At 49.4% G+C, this 16,542-nt stretch overlaps 7 protein-coding genes across 7 annotated transcripts; 2 read left to right on the top strand and 5 right to left on the bottom strand.

The window, feature by feature from the left end:
- Nucleotides 1-80: 80 nt before the first annotated feature.
- Nucleotides 81-1,635, bottom strand: N7496_003394 (hydroxyacid-oxoacid transhydrogenase; the record flags this gene model as incomplete). The annotated part of the gene is made up of 2 exons (XM_056696325.1): nt 81-1,087; nt 1,155-1,635. 2 exons carry the CDS (start codon nt 1,633-1,635, stop codon nt 81-83), a joined length of 1,488 nt encoding a protein of 495 aa, XP_056558537.1.
- An 815-nt stretch (nt 1,636-2,450) lies between these two features.
- On the bottom strand, nt 2,451-5,862 carry N7496_003393 (uncharacterized protein; the record flags this gene model as incomplete). The annotated part of the gene is made up of 4 exons (XM_056696324.1): nt 2,451-5,233; nt 5,287-5,415; nt 5,466-5,689; nt 5,744-5,862. The coding sequence occupies 4 exons, from the start codon at nt 5,860-5,862 to the stop codon at nt 2,451-2,453; spliced, it is 3,255 nt and encodes a 1,084-aa protein (XP_056558536.1).
- Nucleotides 5,863-6,458: 596 nt separating this feature from the next.
- On the top strand, nt 6,459-6,959 carry N7496_003392 (uncharacterized protein; the record flags this gene model as incomplete). The annotated part of the gene is made up of 1 exon (XM_056696323.1): nt 6,459-6,959. The coding sequence occupies one exon, from the start codon at nt 6,459-6,461 to the stop codon at nt 6,957-6,959; it is 501 nt and encodes a 166-aa protein (XP_056558535.1).
- Nucleotides 6,960-8,473: 1,514 nt separating this feature from the next.
- On the bottom strand, nt 8,474-9,034 carry N7496_003391 (Bys1 family protein; the record flags this gene model as incomplete). The annotated part of the gene is made up of 1 exon (XM_056696322.1): nt 8,474-9,034. One exon carries the CDS (start codon nt 9,032-9,034, stop codon nt 8,474-8,476), a length of 561 nt encoding a protein of 186 aa, XP_056558534.1.
- A 1,074-nt stretch (nt 9,035-10,108) lies between these two features.
- N7496_003390 (uncharacterized protein) lies at nt 10,109-11,758 on the bottom strand (the record flags this gene model as incomplete). Its single annotated transcript, XM_056696321.1, has 1 exon — nt 10,109-11,758. The coding sequence occupies one exon, from the start codon at nt 11,756-11,758 to the stop codon at nt 10,109-10,111; it is 1,650 nt and encodes a 549-aa protein (XP_056558533.1).
- A 738-nt stretch (nt 11,759-12,496) lies between these two features.
- Nucleotides 12,497-13,492, bottom strand: N7496_003389 (DNA repair protein RAD10; the record flags this gene model as incomplete). The annotated part of the gene is made up of 1 exon (XM_056696320.1): nt 12,497-13,492. The coding sequence occupies one exon, from the start codon at nt 13,490-13,492 to the stop codon at nt 12,497-12,499; it is 996 nt and encodes a 331-aa protein (XP_056558532.1).
- Nucleotides 13,493-13,651: 159 nt separating this feature from the next.
- Nucleotides 13,652-15,799, top strand: N7496_003388 (mRNA-binding ribosome biosynthesis protein NOP4; the record flags this gene model as incomplete). The annotated part of the gene is made up of 1 exon (XM_056696319.1): nt 13,652-15,799. The coding sequence occupies one exon, from the start codon at nt 13,652-13,654 to the stop codon at nt 15,797-15,799; it is 2,148 nt and encodes a 715-aa protein (XP_056558531.1).
- Nucleotides 15,800-16,542: the final 743 nt, after the last annotated feature.

Raw genomic sequence — 16,542 nt, 5'->3', positions numbered from 1 at the left:
AATGTCGATGCCAAATTTGTAGGTGTTTTAGACCACGTCCCAAGTCCTAAGACTCAGAACCATAATTCCACATCTCATATTTAATACTCCAATGACTCCTCCAACAATTTCCTCAACTCGCCCTTCTCCGCCTCCAACTCCTCACTCAAATTCGGCGCGAGCATCAAAACTCTCTTCTGCGGAATTGTTCCCTCAACCAACCCATCCACATCCGACGCCTTAAAGCCCAAATCCTTCAATCCACGCGGCTGATCTCCCAGCTTGATCAGGAAATCCGAAATGGCTTCACCCAGTACTTCTCCGGCGCTCTCACGCTTGACATTCGAAATATCAACTCCGAATGCCTCTGCGGCCGCCAAATGCCGGTCCGGGTTGGAGGCTGCGGTGAAGCGGAAGACGGCGGGCGCAGTGACGGCGACTGACACGCCGTGGGGGATAATTGGGTGGTCGACGTTGTAGCCGGCGTGTTTGTAGCCTGGGTTCTGACTCGAGATAGGGTAGCTCATGCCGTGGCAAAGGTGGACGCCTGCGTTGCCGAAACCAACACCGGCCAGTGTGGCAGCGAGAAGCATGTTCGACTGAGCCTCATGGTCATCAGGATCGCGCACAGCGCGGGGCAGGTACTTGACCGTGCTTCGCAGCGCTTGCAGGGAGAAGATATCGGAGATGGGGTTTGCGCCTTGATAGGCAGGTCGGTTAATTGGGTTTGTGGGGCGAGGAGTGCGCTCGTTGTAAGGGATTGCGGTCCAGGATTCGAGAGAGTGGCAGAGCACATCAAGACCGGAAGATGCGTGTACGGCGGACGGCATGGTTCGAGTGTTGAGTGGATCACAGATACCCAGAGTGGGCTTCAGATTGCGGTGGGCAATGCCCGTCTTGGCCTTTTTGGACACCAGGTCGAAGATGGCGGTTCCGGTGGTTTCTGAACCAGTACCTGCTGTCGTGGGAACGGCGACGAGGGGAAGAAGCTGCTTTGCGACGGGGAGACCCTTGCCCAATGGGGCGTTGACGAAGTCCAGGAAATCGGCTTCTGGGTAGACGGTGTATAGATTCATCAGTTTGGCCGTATCGATAACGGAGCCACCACCTGAGAGAACCATGTTAGCTTGACCGGTTCCAATTAAATTCTCACAAAGTAGCGAATGAATCCATACCAACGGCAAGGAAGGCATCCGGGTTATACGGCTTGGCGAATGCAATCGCATCCTTGACAGAGCTATCCTTCGGCTCCACGCGGACCTTATCATAGATGGTAAACTCAATACCCTCGCGGGTCAATCCCTCGACAGCCTGCTTCATAGCATCCAGCTTGGCGACAGTGGAATCGGTCACAATGCACACGCGCTTAGCTCCCATATTCTTAAAGTCCATGCCAACTTCTTTGGTGGATCCGGGGCCAAATCGGATACTCGAGGCCGCCATCTCAAAGGCATACTCCTTCTCGCGCGAAGGATCCGTCGGTGTCGCCAGGTGTCGCCGCACATGGTTCATCAACGAGGGGGTCTTATGGTGATGGTGATGATTGGGATTCGAATGACAGGGACAGTTTGGTGGGTGAGTGTATTGCACCGTTGCCAGGAGGCTGCGGGCACGGGTGGCGGCCGTACGGGCCACTCGAACTGCTGGCGCGGTCATATTTGCTGCCGACTATATTTCTGAAAGATATACAGGAGAATAGGAGGGGAGAGGGCGGTTGATAAAGGGAAAGCACAGTTGGACGGTGAGGTTGTGGAATGTGGGAGTTGGGGAAATGGAGAAAATGCGGGGATTCGTGGGTTGTGCCGAGTCGGCCTTCTGGCCGAGATTTGGAGGCCTTTGATGATTAAGACACCTAATGGGCTGCGAAATGAGCTACATGGGTTAATTTTGGAGAATCAGTAGTGTGGATCGAGATCGTAACTCCAAATTAGAATTAATTCAATCAGATCGTTGTGTTTAAATCGCCGCTGTTGGCTATATTACCGAATTTGTTGCTTGCGGGGACTCCACGCGTCTTCAGCCGAGGTCCGTTTGTCCATCCAACTGAAAATGACATCAACTCCGAGGAATACCCAAAAGTGTCCCCAATTTGGAGAATCTTTGCAATCAGCTGCCCTAGTATTGAAATAAAATGCTTTCTTATATTAACCCAAGTACTAAGAGCACATATTAGCACTTAGGGTAGAGATATATATCGAATTTTGTTAACATCTTGGTCGTATGTACTGGAAGCCAATCTTGAAGTGAAACAAATTATCTACTCTGAAAAAGGGGTTGTAAGTAACGTCTGTATTTTCTTCATTCTTAATTATAGAACTTCATCCATTGTTGTATTCAACGAGATATAGCGACTCTACAGCACCGAAGGGCCTCGGCTATGAACATCATGAGATGAAGGCGCCATTGTGAGAATGGAATGATACACTTGCTGAAATTTTCAATCTACCTTATATATACCTCTATCTCAGGGCTTAAGATGGGCTCGGCTCAACAGTGCTCCGGAAATGCTTGAGAATTTTCGCAGCGGCCATATGCCCGTTCCCCTCTGCGAGCTCTACAGCTTTGAGATAGTGGCGCTCAGCATCCCCGACAACCGACGGCCCTTTATCAAGAAGCATGTGCAGCATATCAATGCGACCGTATTCGGCCGCACCTTGCAAAGCTGTTCGCCCATTGCGCTTCGCAGGGGCTTCATTGACATCCGCACCTAAATCAAGCATTCTCTGTGCAATGCCGATATATCCACGAAGGGATGCAATCTGCAAAGCGGTTGCGCCACCATCCTCGGCAGGAGCACCATCGACTCGAGCTCCACGCTTCAAAAGCATATTGACAAGCTCCATATTGCCGTTCTCAACGGCATGTTGCAAAGGTGTTCGGCGACGTGCGCCGTTTCCCAAGAAATTGACATCCGCGCTCTTTGCTAATTCAGTCGCAACTTCGATATACTGGTGCTTGACTGCAGCTTGAAGCGGGGTATAGGTGCCTTCGTTTCTAGTGATTGTCTCAGAATCGTCGACACCATGGATAATGGTAGCAATCGTGATCTCTTCGGCAACGTCAGGGCGGAATTTCATCAGAATACCCAACAGATTTTGCTCTTTAATAAGAATGGCGAGTATCAGAGCGCGCCCAACAAGACTTGCACTCCAGGGAATCCATTCAAGTAGAGAGAGCAACTCCTCCTTGTTTCCCATTATGACCCCAAGCTCAAGGACAGACTTCGCAGATGGAATTTCAAAATCAGATCCCTCCAGCTCAGAATAAGAGGTTTTGAGTATCGGTGTACCTCTGGGGTCGATATTTGCCTCTTGGAACAGATCCAGCGGCTGAAGAAAAAGGATTGCAGTTCCTATAGCACTTGGAGCGCTTCCATGAAAACCAGCCAGGAGACGTCGCTGGAACATGGAATCACAATATGACGATCTCACAGCGCCTGCTAGAACACCATCCGTGACCTTGGCGCCCCGATCCAAGAGAGTTTCCGCGAATCGTAAATTTCCTTGCTCTATCGCAGCCTCTAATGGACTTTGCTCCTCAGAAGAATCGTCTTCTTTCCCGACTTGGTCTCCAAGACCAGCATCATGATCAAGCAGATATTGGGCCAAGTTGAGTTGGCGATCGGTGATAGCAGCGGCCAAAATCCTGCTTCCAGAAATGAGTAATAAGTTTTGCAGAACTCCCACTCCCTGTAGAAACTGTGCAGTTTCTAGATCTCCTATCTTCCGGATCATCGCCCCAATCATTCGAGCACCGGCTGTTATCAGCATGCGAATTAATTCCATATCTCCCATTTCAATGGCTGCGCCAAGAACAGAACCAGGAGGCTTCGTGTATTGATCATTGAGACGCGCATGTGCGGCAATGAAGAGCGCAACGATATCCGTCGAACCATCCATCAAAGCAACAAGAAGTGCCGAGGACTCGGCTGCGGAACTGGAATTTTCATCGTCAAGCTTGGCTCCGTTGGCCATCAAAGCTTCACAAAGAGCAAGACTTTTCTTCTTAGCTGCTCTTTCAAGTAGAGTCTTGTCTGATCCCGCATCAAGAGCATTCACATCCATTCCCTCCTGCAGCAAGGACATGACGATATCAGACCTTCCCCTCTCAACAGCCAATGTAAGGGGGGAGATGAAGGGAAAGTCATTGAATTCAGGGCTGATAGCAACGTCGTGGCCCAGTAATGATTGTATGACTTCAAGAGTCTGGGTTTGCACGCCAAGTCCCAATATTGTTGTAGTAGCAGTATCTTGTTCGAATTCGATAGCGACTAGCTCATTCATCTTCGCACCTTTCCCTAGCAGAAGCTGAATCATCGAGACATCACCAATCTTCACGGCCTCTGCAAGAGCACTATGGCCCTGCAATCCTGATCGTCCATTCACATCGGGGCAAGAATCGACTATCTCTTTGAAAGCTTCGAAGTTATCTAACATCGTTGCGGCAGAAAGGCATGGTGGCGTTACCACAGCGCGCTGCCGTAAAAGCTTATCCATGCATTCAGTGTTGTGAGGACGAATTGCATAAAACAATGGGGTATATTCATCGATAGATGAATTCACGCTGGCTCCATGGGCTACCAACAAGTCAATCAATTTAGCACCATCGTCGTCATCATCAAGACTTGCGGCAAATTGCAGTGGCGTTAACATGCCGTCCTCGACTGTTTCAATCTTTCCATTTGGATCCATCTGAGCCTCGAGCATAATTTTCACTGTCTCCAAATCTAGAAGTCGCAGTGAACTTGCGAAGACCTTCTCCGCAATAGCTTCGGCTGATGGCTCCTGCATTGATAACAAGAGTCTGAGATGTTTTGCATCACTCCAGCCAGAATCCTTAAGCATTTTCATCACTCGCATATCTTCGGATTCCATTCCCCATGTTGATCGCCCTTCAGGGTCATTGGGGAACAGGTTGTTGGAGAGAAGGAAAAGTTCCACGGCCAGAAGATCTTTTCCGCTGTTCCTAGAGCTGCTCAATCTCGACGACAAACTCTGATGGTCACCTTTGAACTCCTCAGGCATCAGAATTGTTAATGCAGCAGCTGTTTTGGAACTGCTTTGTATGGTTGGAGGGCTGTTCAGTCTTCCCCAGGGTATGATGGAGCTTAATCGCTGGAGCAACTCCCTGTTGACGGCTCGATACATTGCATAGGACTTTCCGGGTGAGGATATAGCAAGAGACGAAGATGGAGATGGAGTAGGAAATGACAATGAAGGAGAGGATACAGCGAGGGGCGAGGGCGTGTTTGGACCTTTTTACAATGTCAGCAATATTCAAATAAAAGATAGTGGTTGCCGGTGATACCTTGCCTGCGTGGAGGTTGTAGGAGCTGGAGGAATCGCAGCCAAGGAAGAGACCTATCCCAGTTGAGACGCATTCCTGGTGATGCTGGGGTCCATACTAGAACACCCTCTGGGGTTTGCGGTGACGGCACTTTAGATCAATTAGTTCACTGTCTTGAAGAGAGTAGATTCATATCTCACCGTTGGAAATCAAGTCCCTTGTTGGCACATAGGCTTCCCTGTACATTTTCTTCTTGACCTTTTCAGGCTGAACTTGCTCTCCTCGAATATGAATTTCACTTTCTTTTTCATCATCCCGCTTTCTTTTCAAGATTTTTCTCCCAATATAAGGCCATTCCTCCGGGCGAGTGGTAAGGCTCTTTTCAATTCCCCAGGCGGTGAGCATCCTGTTCAATTTTGCGCGGCTACAATTTGTAAGTTGGGTATCTTGATCATTCGTTGCGACTTATAAGACTTACGAGGTCACCATAGAGTACTTATTTTCCATGTACTCCAGGACAGCGGATAGAGGTTTGCTCTCGTAAACATAAAGCCGCTCAATTTCTGGCCTGAAGGCATCCCATTCCGGGTCAGCCATGATTCGAAGTGGTAGATAGCGCCCGTGGTGAGAACTTGGTAAGTTGGGGCTTCATAGCAAGAAAGGTCCATCTTAAAGGCAAAGCACAGTCTGGCTGACCCCGACTCTGCCACGCTAGGCGCTATCTCTCATTGGCCCCTTCGCAAAATTCACGGACAGGGTTCAAATTAGGTGCCAGACGACCAGTCATGTAGATGTTGGACCTCAGATCCTGGGATCTTCACTGGCTGATCACTGGGGTGCAATCAAGCATAAGATAGAGACGCTAGATTGAGGAGTTGATCCAGGCCCCGATACCCCATAGATCCTCTCTCACTGGCCAATTCACAAATTTCACGCCGTGGCGGGCTCCACTACCTCCAGGGACGTGACAAGGCACCTGGCATGATTCATCCCAACCTCATCACCTATGCACAACAAGGCTCTTTGTAGACCGGAGTGGGAATAACGCCTAGTATATGGAATATAAAGTCGCTTCCCTGCCCCGGACAGAATGCACTCTTTCTCTAAGTATTCCTCTGTATCACTTCAATCAAGTATCGCCTTTATCAACCCTTACTTTTCAGTCTTCGAAACACGCGGTGCCTTGTCACACTATGGCATGGTCCATTGACTCAACTGGATTGGAAGCGGACCATACCCACGAGTACGACCTGGTAGACACTCCTCAGCAGAACTCAGGCCGGCAACCCAGCTGGGCCGCATCTACAGGGGTACGACTAAGCCCTGTTGGTGTATCTTCCGCCTCGTACCCCGTATCCAATGGCAGAGATGCTGCACTGCCGGAAATGCACCTGGAAGGTTCACAATTGAGCCTTGCCATTTCACCTTGCATCCGCCACCAACGCGAAAATGAGGCTCCATGGAAACAGTTCCATGCGCCCTTTTATGGGAACCTTGGCGGTTCACCTTCTGCCCACCATGCAGATCAAAACGAGGCTACCTTTACCACTATGAATAATTCGATACAACGTGAACCCTTTCACCCAGATTCATCCTTGCGAGTCCCTAGTAACAGTGCGAACACGGCGACCAATCATCCATGGAACACTCCAGATATCCGACTGACTCAAAAGAATGACCAACCTCATGGGTAAGTCACTGTCAAGCCACTTCCAGTCCCTAAAGTAGACCATTCGATTATACTAAGACTACACAGTGCCGATTTACAAGGAGATACTTCTACCCCGGAGCCATTTTGGTGCGAATGGAAAGGCTGCCGGTACAAAGGTTCTTTTAGGAGGGAATCTTCACTTGTCCGCCATCTCCGTAAAATCCACATAGCTCCACAGGCACATCCATGCCAAATGGCAAACTGTGAGAAGGTCTTTAATCGGGCGGACAACCTTGAGCAACACATGCGCAAAATTCATAGATTGAACTAGGGATGTGTGGGTTTTCGTGGTTATTCAAAGTACTATGCCATTGTTTCAGGTTGTGTTTGTTTCTTTCTGTATGAGCAGACTTTTCATTGATTTCTCATCTCCTTCGTAGTTGAGAGGGTTAGGAATTATCATCGGGCTGATAAAGGACCTTCTCGTCACTGAGATTGTGGGGTTTCTAGGCTGGTTCGTTCATATCAGGGCGTATAGTGTCTAAAAATTGATATTTTGATGTCTCTGGGATAAAAGAAAGACGATCTAAGGGGGTAGTTATAATAAGAGTGCAAAATCGTTTAACTAAGCAAACAGCCTGAAGTCCTCGGTTTGCCTATCCTATGCGATACACGATACCTGTGAGTCTCGAAAGCTTTGTATATCCTTTCGCCCAGGCGCACATCTCTATCTAACCTTCGCTATCCACTTCAAGGCGCACATTGGCCACCTTTGCTGAAAGTTAGCACCCTATTTCCACCCGGGTGCACGTATCTGACCGCCACTTACACACACTTGAAGGCAGTGCACTTAGTTGACTACTTGATTTTGCGAAAAGGAATGCCTTGACATCCTCCATAGGGTGTATTTTGGACACGTCTCGCCAAAACCCTGCACCCTATTTTCGCCCGGGTGAGCATCTCACCGCTACTTACATATCAACCCAGGCAGTCAGATTGTTGTCAATCGGGCGCAATGTAGAGTGCCTGCTGTCTTTAAGAAAAGATATGAAGGAAAAAACGAGTCTCGAATGCGTGACAGACGACAAGCTACCAGCAGAGGCGAGAAATTGGCTGCCGTGAGGCAGTTACAGCGGGAAGAAAACCCCTCCATAGGCCCGTGTATCCCGTGGGCTCTGTGCGTCAAGCCCAATAGAAATCCCCTCTTTTAAATCTATTCCCCTTAGTGAGACCAGCAATCGGAGTTAAACGGTCAAACGGAACTAGACATGGTGCGCAGACTGGGAGATGACTGGCCACCAGGGCTAATATTCTGAATAGACTGCACCTTTTGATTTTCTCCTCTTCTACCTGCTCAGTGGGATAGTGAGGCGTACTTAAAAGTTCAAGTTCAGCTACACAGCACGGATATATCGTTAATAAAGACAATGTCAACATTTTTCATATGTCCCGCTTCAGTTGTAGTTTGTATAAAATTAAGGTTGCCCCGCAATTCGGTCCGACCCCAAGCATTGCTTCCAATCCATGCATAATGATTGATTAAAATCTTCGCCGTATTCAACACAAGGTCAGCACCAGATCCTCCGACAAGTCTTGCACACGAACTTGACTTCCAGCCGGTGGGATCCCACCCGCCCACTGGATTGGTGGCTCGGCCGGCGACAGAGCAACAGGGTAACCCTTAAAGGGATCTCCAAAGACATCCGACAGATCGTACCACACATTTTGACCATTAATATTGTATGCAAACACTGTCAATGGTGCACTATTATAGAGGCCATTCTCATCGGTACTGATCTTAATTGCGATACCCCCAGTTTCGTGGTCTTCACGGAAGGTTTCACCATAGCGGTTGCCGGGGAGAACAGTTGCTGGATCACGGGTGACTGTGCCGACAGACCAGATATAAATGGGGATTTTGCAATGGTTGTCTATAATGGCACGGCCGATGCGGGCATCGGTGGACGACGGCGTTGGTGTCGCAGTTGGAGAGAGGCTGGTTGAAGAAGGAACAGGGCTTACGAATGAACCATATGGAACATCGACGGGGTTTTCGAGGACGGTAGGGTGAGAGAGAACGATGCTGGCGAGGCAAAGCAATTGAAATAATATCATCATGGCTGCAGTAAAGAACCGTTTTGGTTGTAGTATGTCCTCGGTGCTGTATGCAGAGTGAAGTTGTCTCCAAGTCAACATTTGAGGATCCAAGGGCTTTATATCTGTCTAACTGCACTGGTCGTCAATCCATGTACAGTTATCTGACACGATCAAATTCTTCAGATCAAAAGACTCTCTGCATCTTGACTATGCACGGGATGTAACGTCCATGCGGCGAAGTGCATGGGGTTCTAGGCGCACACCGGCCCATCTAGCGGACAAGAGCTCTAGGCGCCGCGATGAAGAGTCAATCGAGTCCCCGGAGCGCACAATCAAGGGGGTACATTAGTACCACAGTGTCACCACCAGATCACATTATTCAGCGCCGGCTGTCAAGATCCGATAGAATGTTACATCGTGGTGGATGGGTACTTGATTGAACATGCAACTTGGAACCGGAGACTAGACTTGTGTTGGTATATTAGAAGGAGCAGTCACAATTCCTAGCCTGTCAGAAATTGGAATGTGCATCGACTAGATTCGTGGAACCAGGTGTGGCTAGATTGATGCGGGTACTTCTGAGGAAGTAAATTGCATGTAGAATGTGGCTTGTGCAAGAAATGTTCCGAAAACTTGATCTCAAATTAGGGTTACTGGGTTGGATAGACGCGGCGATGGGAAGTATGCAGGGCAAGGAATGCTAATCTCCACAGGTTTATAGTGCCCCAGTGCTTGCAATAGTCGCTTTTCTACCACCTTAATTAGTTATCTTTTACCGTACGACTAATGGGATAAGGTTGGAGGTTTTTGGCGCCCCGATCCTATATAGCGCACTGTAGTCAAGGTTGGTAGGCGATGGAGTTTATTTCTAGATAGTAGTCAGGTTTTCTAGTTGTGAAGGCTACATACATTGAATGCGGGACCATCCTCAGAATCTATTCGTATTCTTAATAGAGTAACTAGATTCTAAGCTAGAGCTGCCATTGCGGGTATGAAATCCAAGCACAAATAGTAATGATAATGGGCATGACTCGTTCGAAGGGATGCCGACCGGAAATTCACTCAATGAGATTTCTATCTACACGCGCTCTCAATCTATCCCTGACCGAATCCTTTGACGAAAGACCACTGAAACAAGTCAGGCCCACATAAACGCTTCCCCCGTTCCTCGCTATCGTACGTTTCACCTTTAACAGTCTTCTCGAGGGTTTGCTCCATCGACTTTATTTGATCAGCATCAAAACTAGGCCAGTCAATATGAACGAAAAAGTCTTTGAGCTCGCTCACGTAAGGTGCAATGGTCTCAGCCATGTGTTTTGCAAGCGCATATTGGCGATTTAAGTCCACTGGCGTCCGTGTTACACGTTGGTATTGACGGAAATTCAGAGTCAAGGTGAGGTTGGAGATTTTTGTGCGTTCCCGTAGATACTCCACCGTCTGGACCAGTTTAATCGTTTGTTCTAGAGGAGGCTGGAATTCTTCAACCGCCATGTTATTGGGAAAGTTCCATTGGATTGAACGTAAGTGCTGGAGACAATCTGGGGGAAACGGCTCCAGAAGACTCGGCGTACCATCGGAGTTCATTTCAAAGGGACGCAAATAGTAGATATCAAATGCAAAGTGATTGTTCCGATAGAAAATTAGCCGAGCCTGCTCTTTCATGCTCTTAGAGGTCTGAAAAAGAGCCTTTGGAACACTCCAGCAATATTGAGACGACGAGTCTCCTACATTTCTGGCCTTGCAAGGCGTCTCGAACCCCCAAAGCCTCTGCAATGCACAACAAAAATTCATGCAAGTAAGGGGGAAGAAGCCCTGCGTGTATGGATGCCATTTGAGACCTTGACCAATAATTTCAGTGCTAGGAAGAAGGTCCGTATGCTCAAGAACTTTCATCTGCAGCTCCGTTGGCAGGTCCCCGAATCTATGGAAGGCCGAGCTCTTTTGGTTGCGAAAGCGCTCAGTAGTCTTGGAAACGACGTACTCTGCATAATTCTGGAGGCTGGTATCCCAAGATTCGTCAAAAGCGATCGAACACTTCTTCAGTTCTAGGTAGGTTAAGGGTCCCAAACTGTCTTTTGCGGATTTCACGGTTGTCGAGTTCGAAATCAGGGACAGGCTTAGCTGGCATGGTGGCGCATGCGCAAGTCGGTAACAGGTTTCCTTCCAGTCCATTATGGCTTTTTTATTTTGCCTGAAGGAGCGGCCATCATCGCTGCTCGCGTCTGCCGCAGAAATCCGAACTTGAATGTTCCGAAATGACTGGATAGCAACCATCGTCATTGCAGAAAGTTCTGGTAACCCTTCATCCTCCTTTCCAGGGAAAACAAAATTATTATGGGAATAGAAGAAGGATCTTGCGTCCTGGGATATAGCACGCGACACGTAGAATAACTGGTTGGCAAATTGACCTTGGCTTGGCTGGGTGCCAAACATGGATATCCAGTTAAGTCTCTGATGCGCGGAGGACCATTCGCTGATACTTTGGGGTGAGAGTTCCGGGCACTTCACGTCCAGGACATGCTTTTGGCCAGAGTCATTTTCACGAGAGTATTCTAGTAAAAAATAGATCTCCTCGCGAACCGACTCGGGGAGCCGAAGGAGGAACGGCGTGAGAAGCGTACTGCTCGAAGTCGCGTCAGGAGGATTGGGAGGATCTTTGGCCGGGACTTGAGGGAGGAGAATGGGAAGAGCAAAGTAGCAGAGGCCAAACAAGACCAAAAGTGCTGCTAGATCACCGAGAGCCATGGTGGCAAGTGTGAGTGTATCAAAGAGACAAAGAACGGGAGTCTGAGTGGATGAGAGAGGTGGTCGAGAAGCCAAGAGGTCGAGGAGTTGAGGAGGAAAGCAGCAGAGACGAAAGAGCAGGGGAGAAAAAGAACTTCGTGAGGTGAGGAGGATGGCAAGTTCCAGATTGGTTTTTGAAGAAGTGGTTGGGAACTGGCAAACATGACTTTGGTTTCCATATAAAGGTGGTGGGGGGCACTTTCTTTCAACCTTGAAGCACGGGCCCAGTACCAAGCAAATGTAATGGCATAAAACTTTGGTTTATTGTGATATTGAACGAGTCTCCAGGGAAAGGATTTACACACCATCGAACCAGGAAGTCCGGGCATTACAGTAAGGGTTATCTAAAGTAGCACTTCAGAATCAGAGCCTACTCACTGTATCTTTCTTAAAGAAGCCAAACTCATCTTGTCACCAGGCAAGACCTTCCTATACGACCTCATCAGGCATGAACCTTGCTAATGAGCTCATTAGCTCTTCTGAGGCGCGTAAAAAATCGAATTCCCAACCATGTCGTTTGAGCGTTTCTTCGCATGGCCGTCTGTAGCGGTGCGAAACGGAGCGACAGGAGTCGCCACTAGAGTTGCAGCAGGAACGTATTGTTGGAGACCGCAAACTCCGCCGAGCTGGTATCCAGACCCTGCATGGCGAGAACGTCATTCGTGTTTTATCAAATCAATCTAGTCGCGGGTATGGTCTTCATCCACCGGATTCCCGAAACTTCGCCAGGGCAGCTGCAATGCCCTCGTCAAGCTCCTCGGCTGGCCGGATTGTCTTCGATGGGCTCTGAGTCGTGGCAGATGCGGCAGCTGTGAGCCGGCTCTCAGCCAGCACAGATCGTAAGACTGCTTCGTCATCATCTTCATCCATGGCCATCTGATCCAGCCCACTCGGGGGTCTCGTCGGTCTATTCTGGTTTCTTGATACTGGAGCAGACGCCTTTTTTGTAGTTTCCACCCTGAAGTCTTCGCGGATGGCATTGCACCATTGTTGAACCTTCTTCTCGCCCCAGCCAGGAACAGAGCTAATCTGCTCCGGTTGCGCGTTCACAGCATTCTGCAAACTTCCAAATGTCGAGATCAAGCTTGCCGCATCTGACTTGTTGATGCTTCGCGGTGCTGTAACAAATTCCACTAAAGACTCCTTGTATGACTGTGCTTGTTGCGTGCGGATTGCAGTAGGTTGGGCGTGTTCGGAGGACTTGAAGAGTTCAAGGTAGTGTGCGGCCTCGGGGGCGGACCAGCATAGCATCAGTGTGAGGTTATTGATGATCGAGGTCTTTGATAGTTCCTTGAGGGCATCTTCGTGGTTCGGAATATCCACCATTACCAGCACGATGCGCAGGTTGTACTTCCCAGCGAGGAGTCGGATTCGAGAATAGATGTATTCAGGGTGGAGCCGGTGATATTTCAGTGAGAGAAAGAGAGCGCATGCTGTTGTTCCAATCACATAATCTGCGGGAATATCGGCGTACTCCCATGGTAGAAGCTTAATGTGGTTCAGGATCGGGTTGCCCTTCTGTCGCGTCGACACGAGAATCGCTGAAGGACCCGATCGGTTTGGGAGAGCCTGCGGTTTAGGCTGCTGCACTTTTGGCTGGCCTGTTGACGGCGTTCCAGGATTAGATGACCGCGCACTCGCATCACCATCTCCTCGAGATTGCGATGCCGAATTACCTCTGGTTTGAGGATCCATGTTGAGGGTTGACTTGTGAACTGATAAAGCTCGGCCGGGGCTTATCAGAGCCCGAGCAGAACCACTTTCACACCGCCCAGCGGCGCAACAGCCTTTTCTGCCGCTAATTTTTTTGTCCGGCTCGATTGCGAAAAAACCAAGACCAGCTTCTACAAGTCCATGGCCGAGCCAAACAAGAAAAGACGCCTCTCCGAAGAGGATCTTTCTCAAGTCACCGATACCAAAATGGAGACAACCACAGTCAAAGCCTCCGAGGCCCCGGCTTCGAAACAGCCCAACAAGACCCTCTTCGTCCGATCGCTTCCTGTGTCAGCCACGACAGAAAAGCTCGCAGAGTTCTTCTCAGAGTCCTACGTGATCAAGCACGCCACTGTCGTCGTGAACCCGGAGACCAAGGTTTCTAAGGGCTTCGGTTTCGTTACATTCGCCGATCTCGAGGACGCCCAAAGCGCTCTTGAGGAGTTGAACAATGCCGACTTTGACGGCAAGAAGATTCGCGTCGAGTATGCGCAACCCCGTCACCGTGAGATCGATGAGAAGCTGGGCAGGAGTGTTCCTGCTGCTGCTGCGATCAAGAACAAGCAGGAGCGTGAAGACCAAAGAACGCAAAACCAGCCCCCTAGGCTAATCGTCCGCAATCTGCCGTGGAGTATCGAGACCCCCGAACAACTTTCCCGACTTTTCCTCAGTTTCGGTAAAGTCAAGCATGCAGTCCTGCCCAAGAAGGGCAACAAGTTGCAAGGTTTCGGTTTTGTTGTCTTGAGAGGCAAGAAGAACGCCGAGAAGGCACTTCAATCAATCAACGGTAAAGAAGTTGATGGCCGCCAATTGGCTGTCGATTGGGCCGTTGAGAAGGAAGCCTGGGAAAAGGCCAACGAAGCCACTCAGGAGGAGAAGGAGGAAGAGAAGGACGAGTCTGAGGATGTTGATATGGAGGACAAGGAAGATTCCGAGGAGGCCTCTGGCGAAGATGCTTCAGACGATGATGAGGATGACGATATGGAGGATCTGGAGGGCGATCTTGAGAATGACGAGGAGGAAGAAGTTGAGGAGGAAGAAAAAGAAGACGACCGCACGGAGTGCACTATTTTCCTTCGCAACCTTCCCTTTACCTGCACCGACGAGTCCCTCTACGAACATTTCACCCAATTCGGACCGCTCCGATACGCCCGCATTGTGATCGACCATGAGACTGAACGGCCCCGAGGTACTGGATTCGTGTGCTTCTGGAAAGTCGACGATGCCATCACTTGCATCCGCGGTGCTCCCAAGACGACAGAGATGCCCGCTGGTGACAAAGACCGCTCCAAGCCCGCCATGAAGTATTCCGTACTACAAAACGAGGATGCCGATCCCAGCGGAAAGTACACAATGGAGGGCCGTGTTCTACAAGTTGCTCGCGCAGTCAACAAGCGCGAGGCTACGAGATTGAACGAGGAGGGTGTGTCGCGCCGCCTGGTGCGTGACAAGGATAAGCGCCGTCTCTACCTTCTGTCTGAGGGTACTATCGCATCGAACTCGCCCATGTACAAGAAGCTGTCCCCCTCCGAAATCAAGATGCGTGAGGCCAGTTTCAAGCAGCGTGAGACTTTCATCAAGAAGAACCCAGCCTTGCATCTCAGTCTTACTCGTCTTTCTATCCGAAACATCCCCCGCCACATCACCTCGAAGGACTTGAAGCAATTTGCCCGTCAAGCCGTTGTTGGCTTTGCTACCGACGTCACTAACGGCATTCGCGAGCCTCTGTCGAAGGAGGAGAAGTCGCGCTCGTCCGAGGAGATGGAAGAGATGGAGACTCTGCGCAAAACCAAGAAGCAGGGTATCGTCCGTCAAGCCATGATCGTCTACGAGACCCGAGAGGGTACCAAGGTTCCCGAGAAGGGCGGTGGTGGTCGCAGCCGTGGATACGGTTTCATCGAGTACTTCACCCACCGACACGCCCTGATGGGCTTGCGCTGGTTGAACGGTCACCCCATTGATATCCCTGTCAACAACGACGAGGAGGACAAGGACCGAAAGAAGCGCCTGGTTGTTGAGTTCGCCATTGAGAACGCACAGGTTATCAAGCGCCGCAAGGAATTGGAAGAGAAGAAGCGTCTTGACAAGGAAAAGAGTGCCCAAGAAAAGGAGCAGGAGGTCGAGGAGGAGACCGACAAGAAGGGAATGAAGAGGAAGCGTGGAGGCAAGGGCAAGGAGGGAGAGGAACAAGGAGAGCAGGATGATGAGGAAGAGAACAAGGTTGCCAAACGTAACCGGATCATTGCGCAGAAACGTATGAAGCGGAAGGCTCGTCGGGGCAAGGCGTAATGATGTTTTTTCTTTTCTTTATTTATATAGTCCTGTATAAAACGATGACTTGGTATCCATCCCTTTGATTTCCTTTGATTTCGCTTCCAGTGAACTGTTTGGCGCTATCTAGACTTTCTCAGATCAGGCAACCTTCAATGGGCATGCACTACAGACCTAGGAGGTACCAGAAGAGCCCCTTTATATAACTGAGATCCTGGTAGACTAGGACAATATTTTAGTTAAACGCGTTGAAATCTGCCAAGACTAATATACATATAGCTTTGTTTACTATATACAGTGATGTCTATTGATACATCTGTTCGCTCTAGCGTCTAGTGAAAGGCTGGCGCTATTCATACTTTCTCAGGTTCGACAACCTAGGACTCGTAGAAGACTCAGCTTTGATGCGTAGGCGCTATATATCCTTTCGGCCGTCGACTACCGGAGAAAACGCAACATTGGGCAGGAAACTGCGAAGAATTCTAGTTACGCTTCATACAGGGAAAGTGGAAGGTGGATATGGAAATTGGAACTATGCTCCTCAGCATCCTTGACTCTTCCATAGAATCACGTAGATATCATAGCCTCCCCCCTCTTTCCACCTCTACCGTGGTCTTCCGTCTTCCAAGGTCTTAAATAAGACTGGTAAAGATCCTTATATTCGATTTAAAATGGTGGCATCTTATTTTAGACGTGGGCGTACGACGTTATTCGTTTCCTAGACGTTCTTCAGCACCGCCTAGCCTAGTAGTCTACTATTT

Source organism: Penicillium cataractarum (assembly GCF_028827025.1).
Source record: "Penicillium cataractarum strain IBT 29864 chromosome Unknown utg000002l, whole genome shotgun sequence".
Taxonomy (NCBI): Eukaryota; Fungi; Ascomycota; class Eurotiomycetes; order Eurotiales; family Aspergillaceae; genus Penicillium; species Penicillium cataractarum.
The sequence above is the reverse complement of the archived record's forward strand: the minus strand, read 5'-3'. Positions and strand labels throughout refer to the sequence as shown.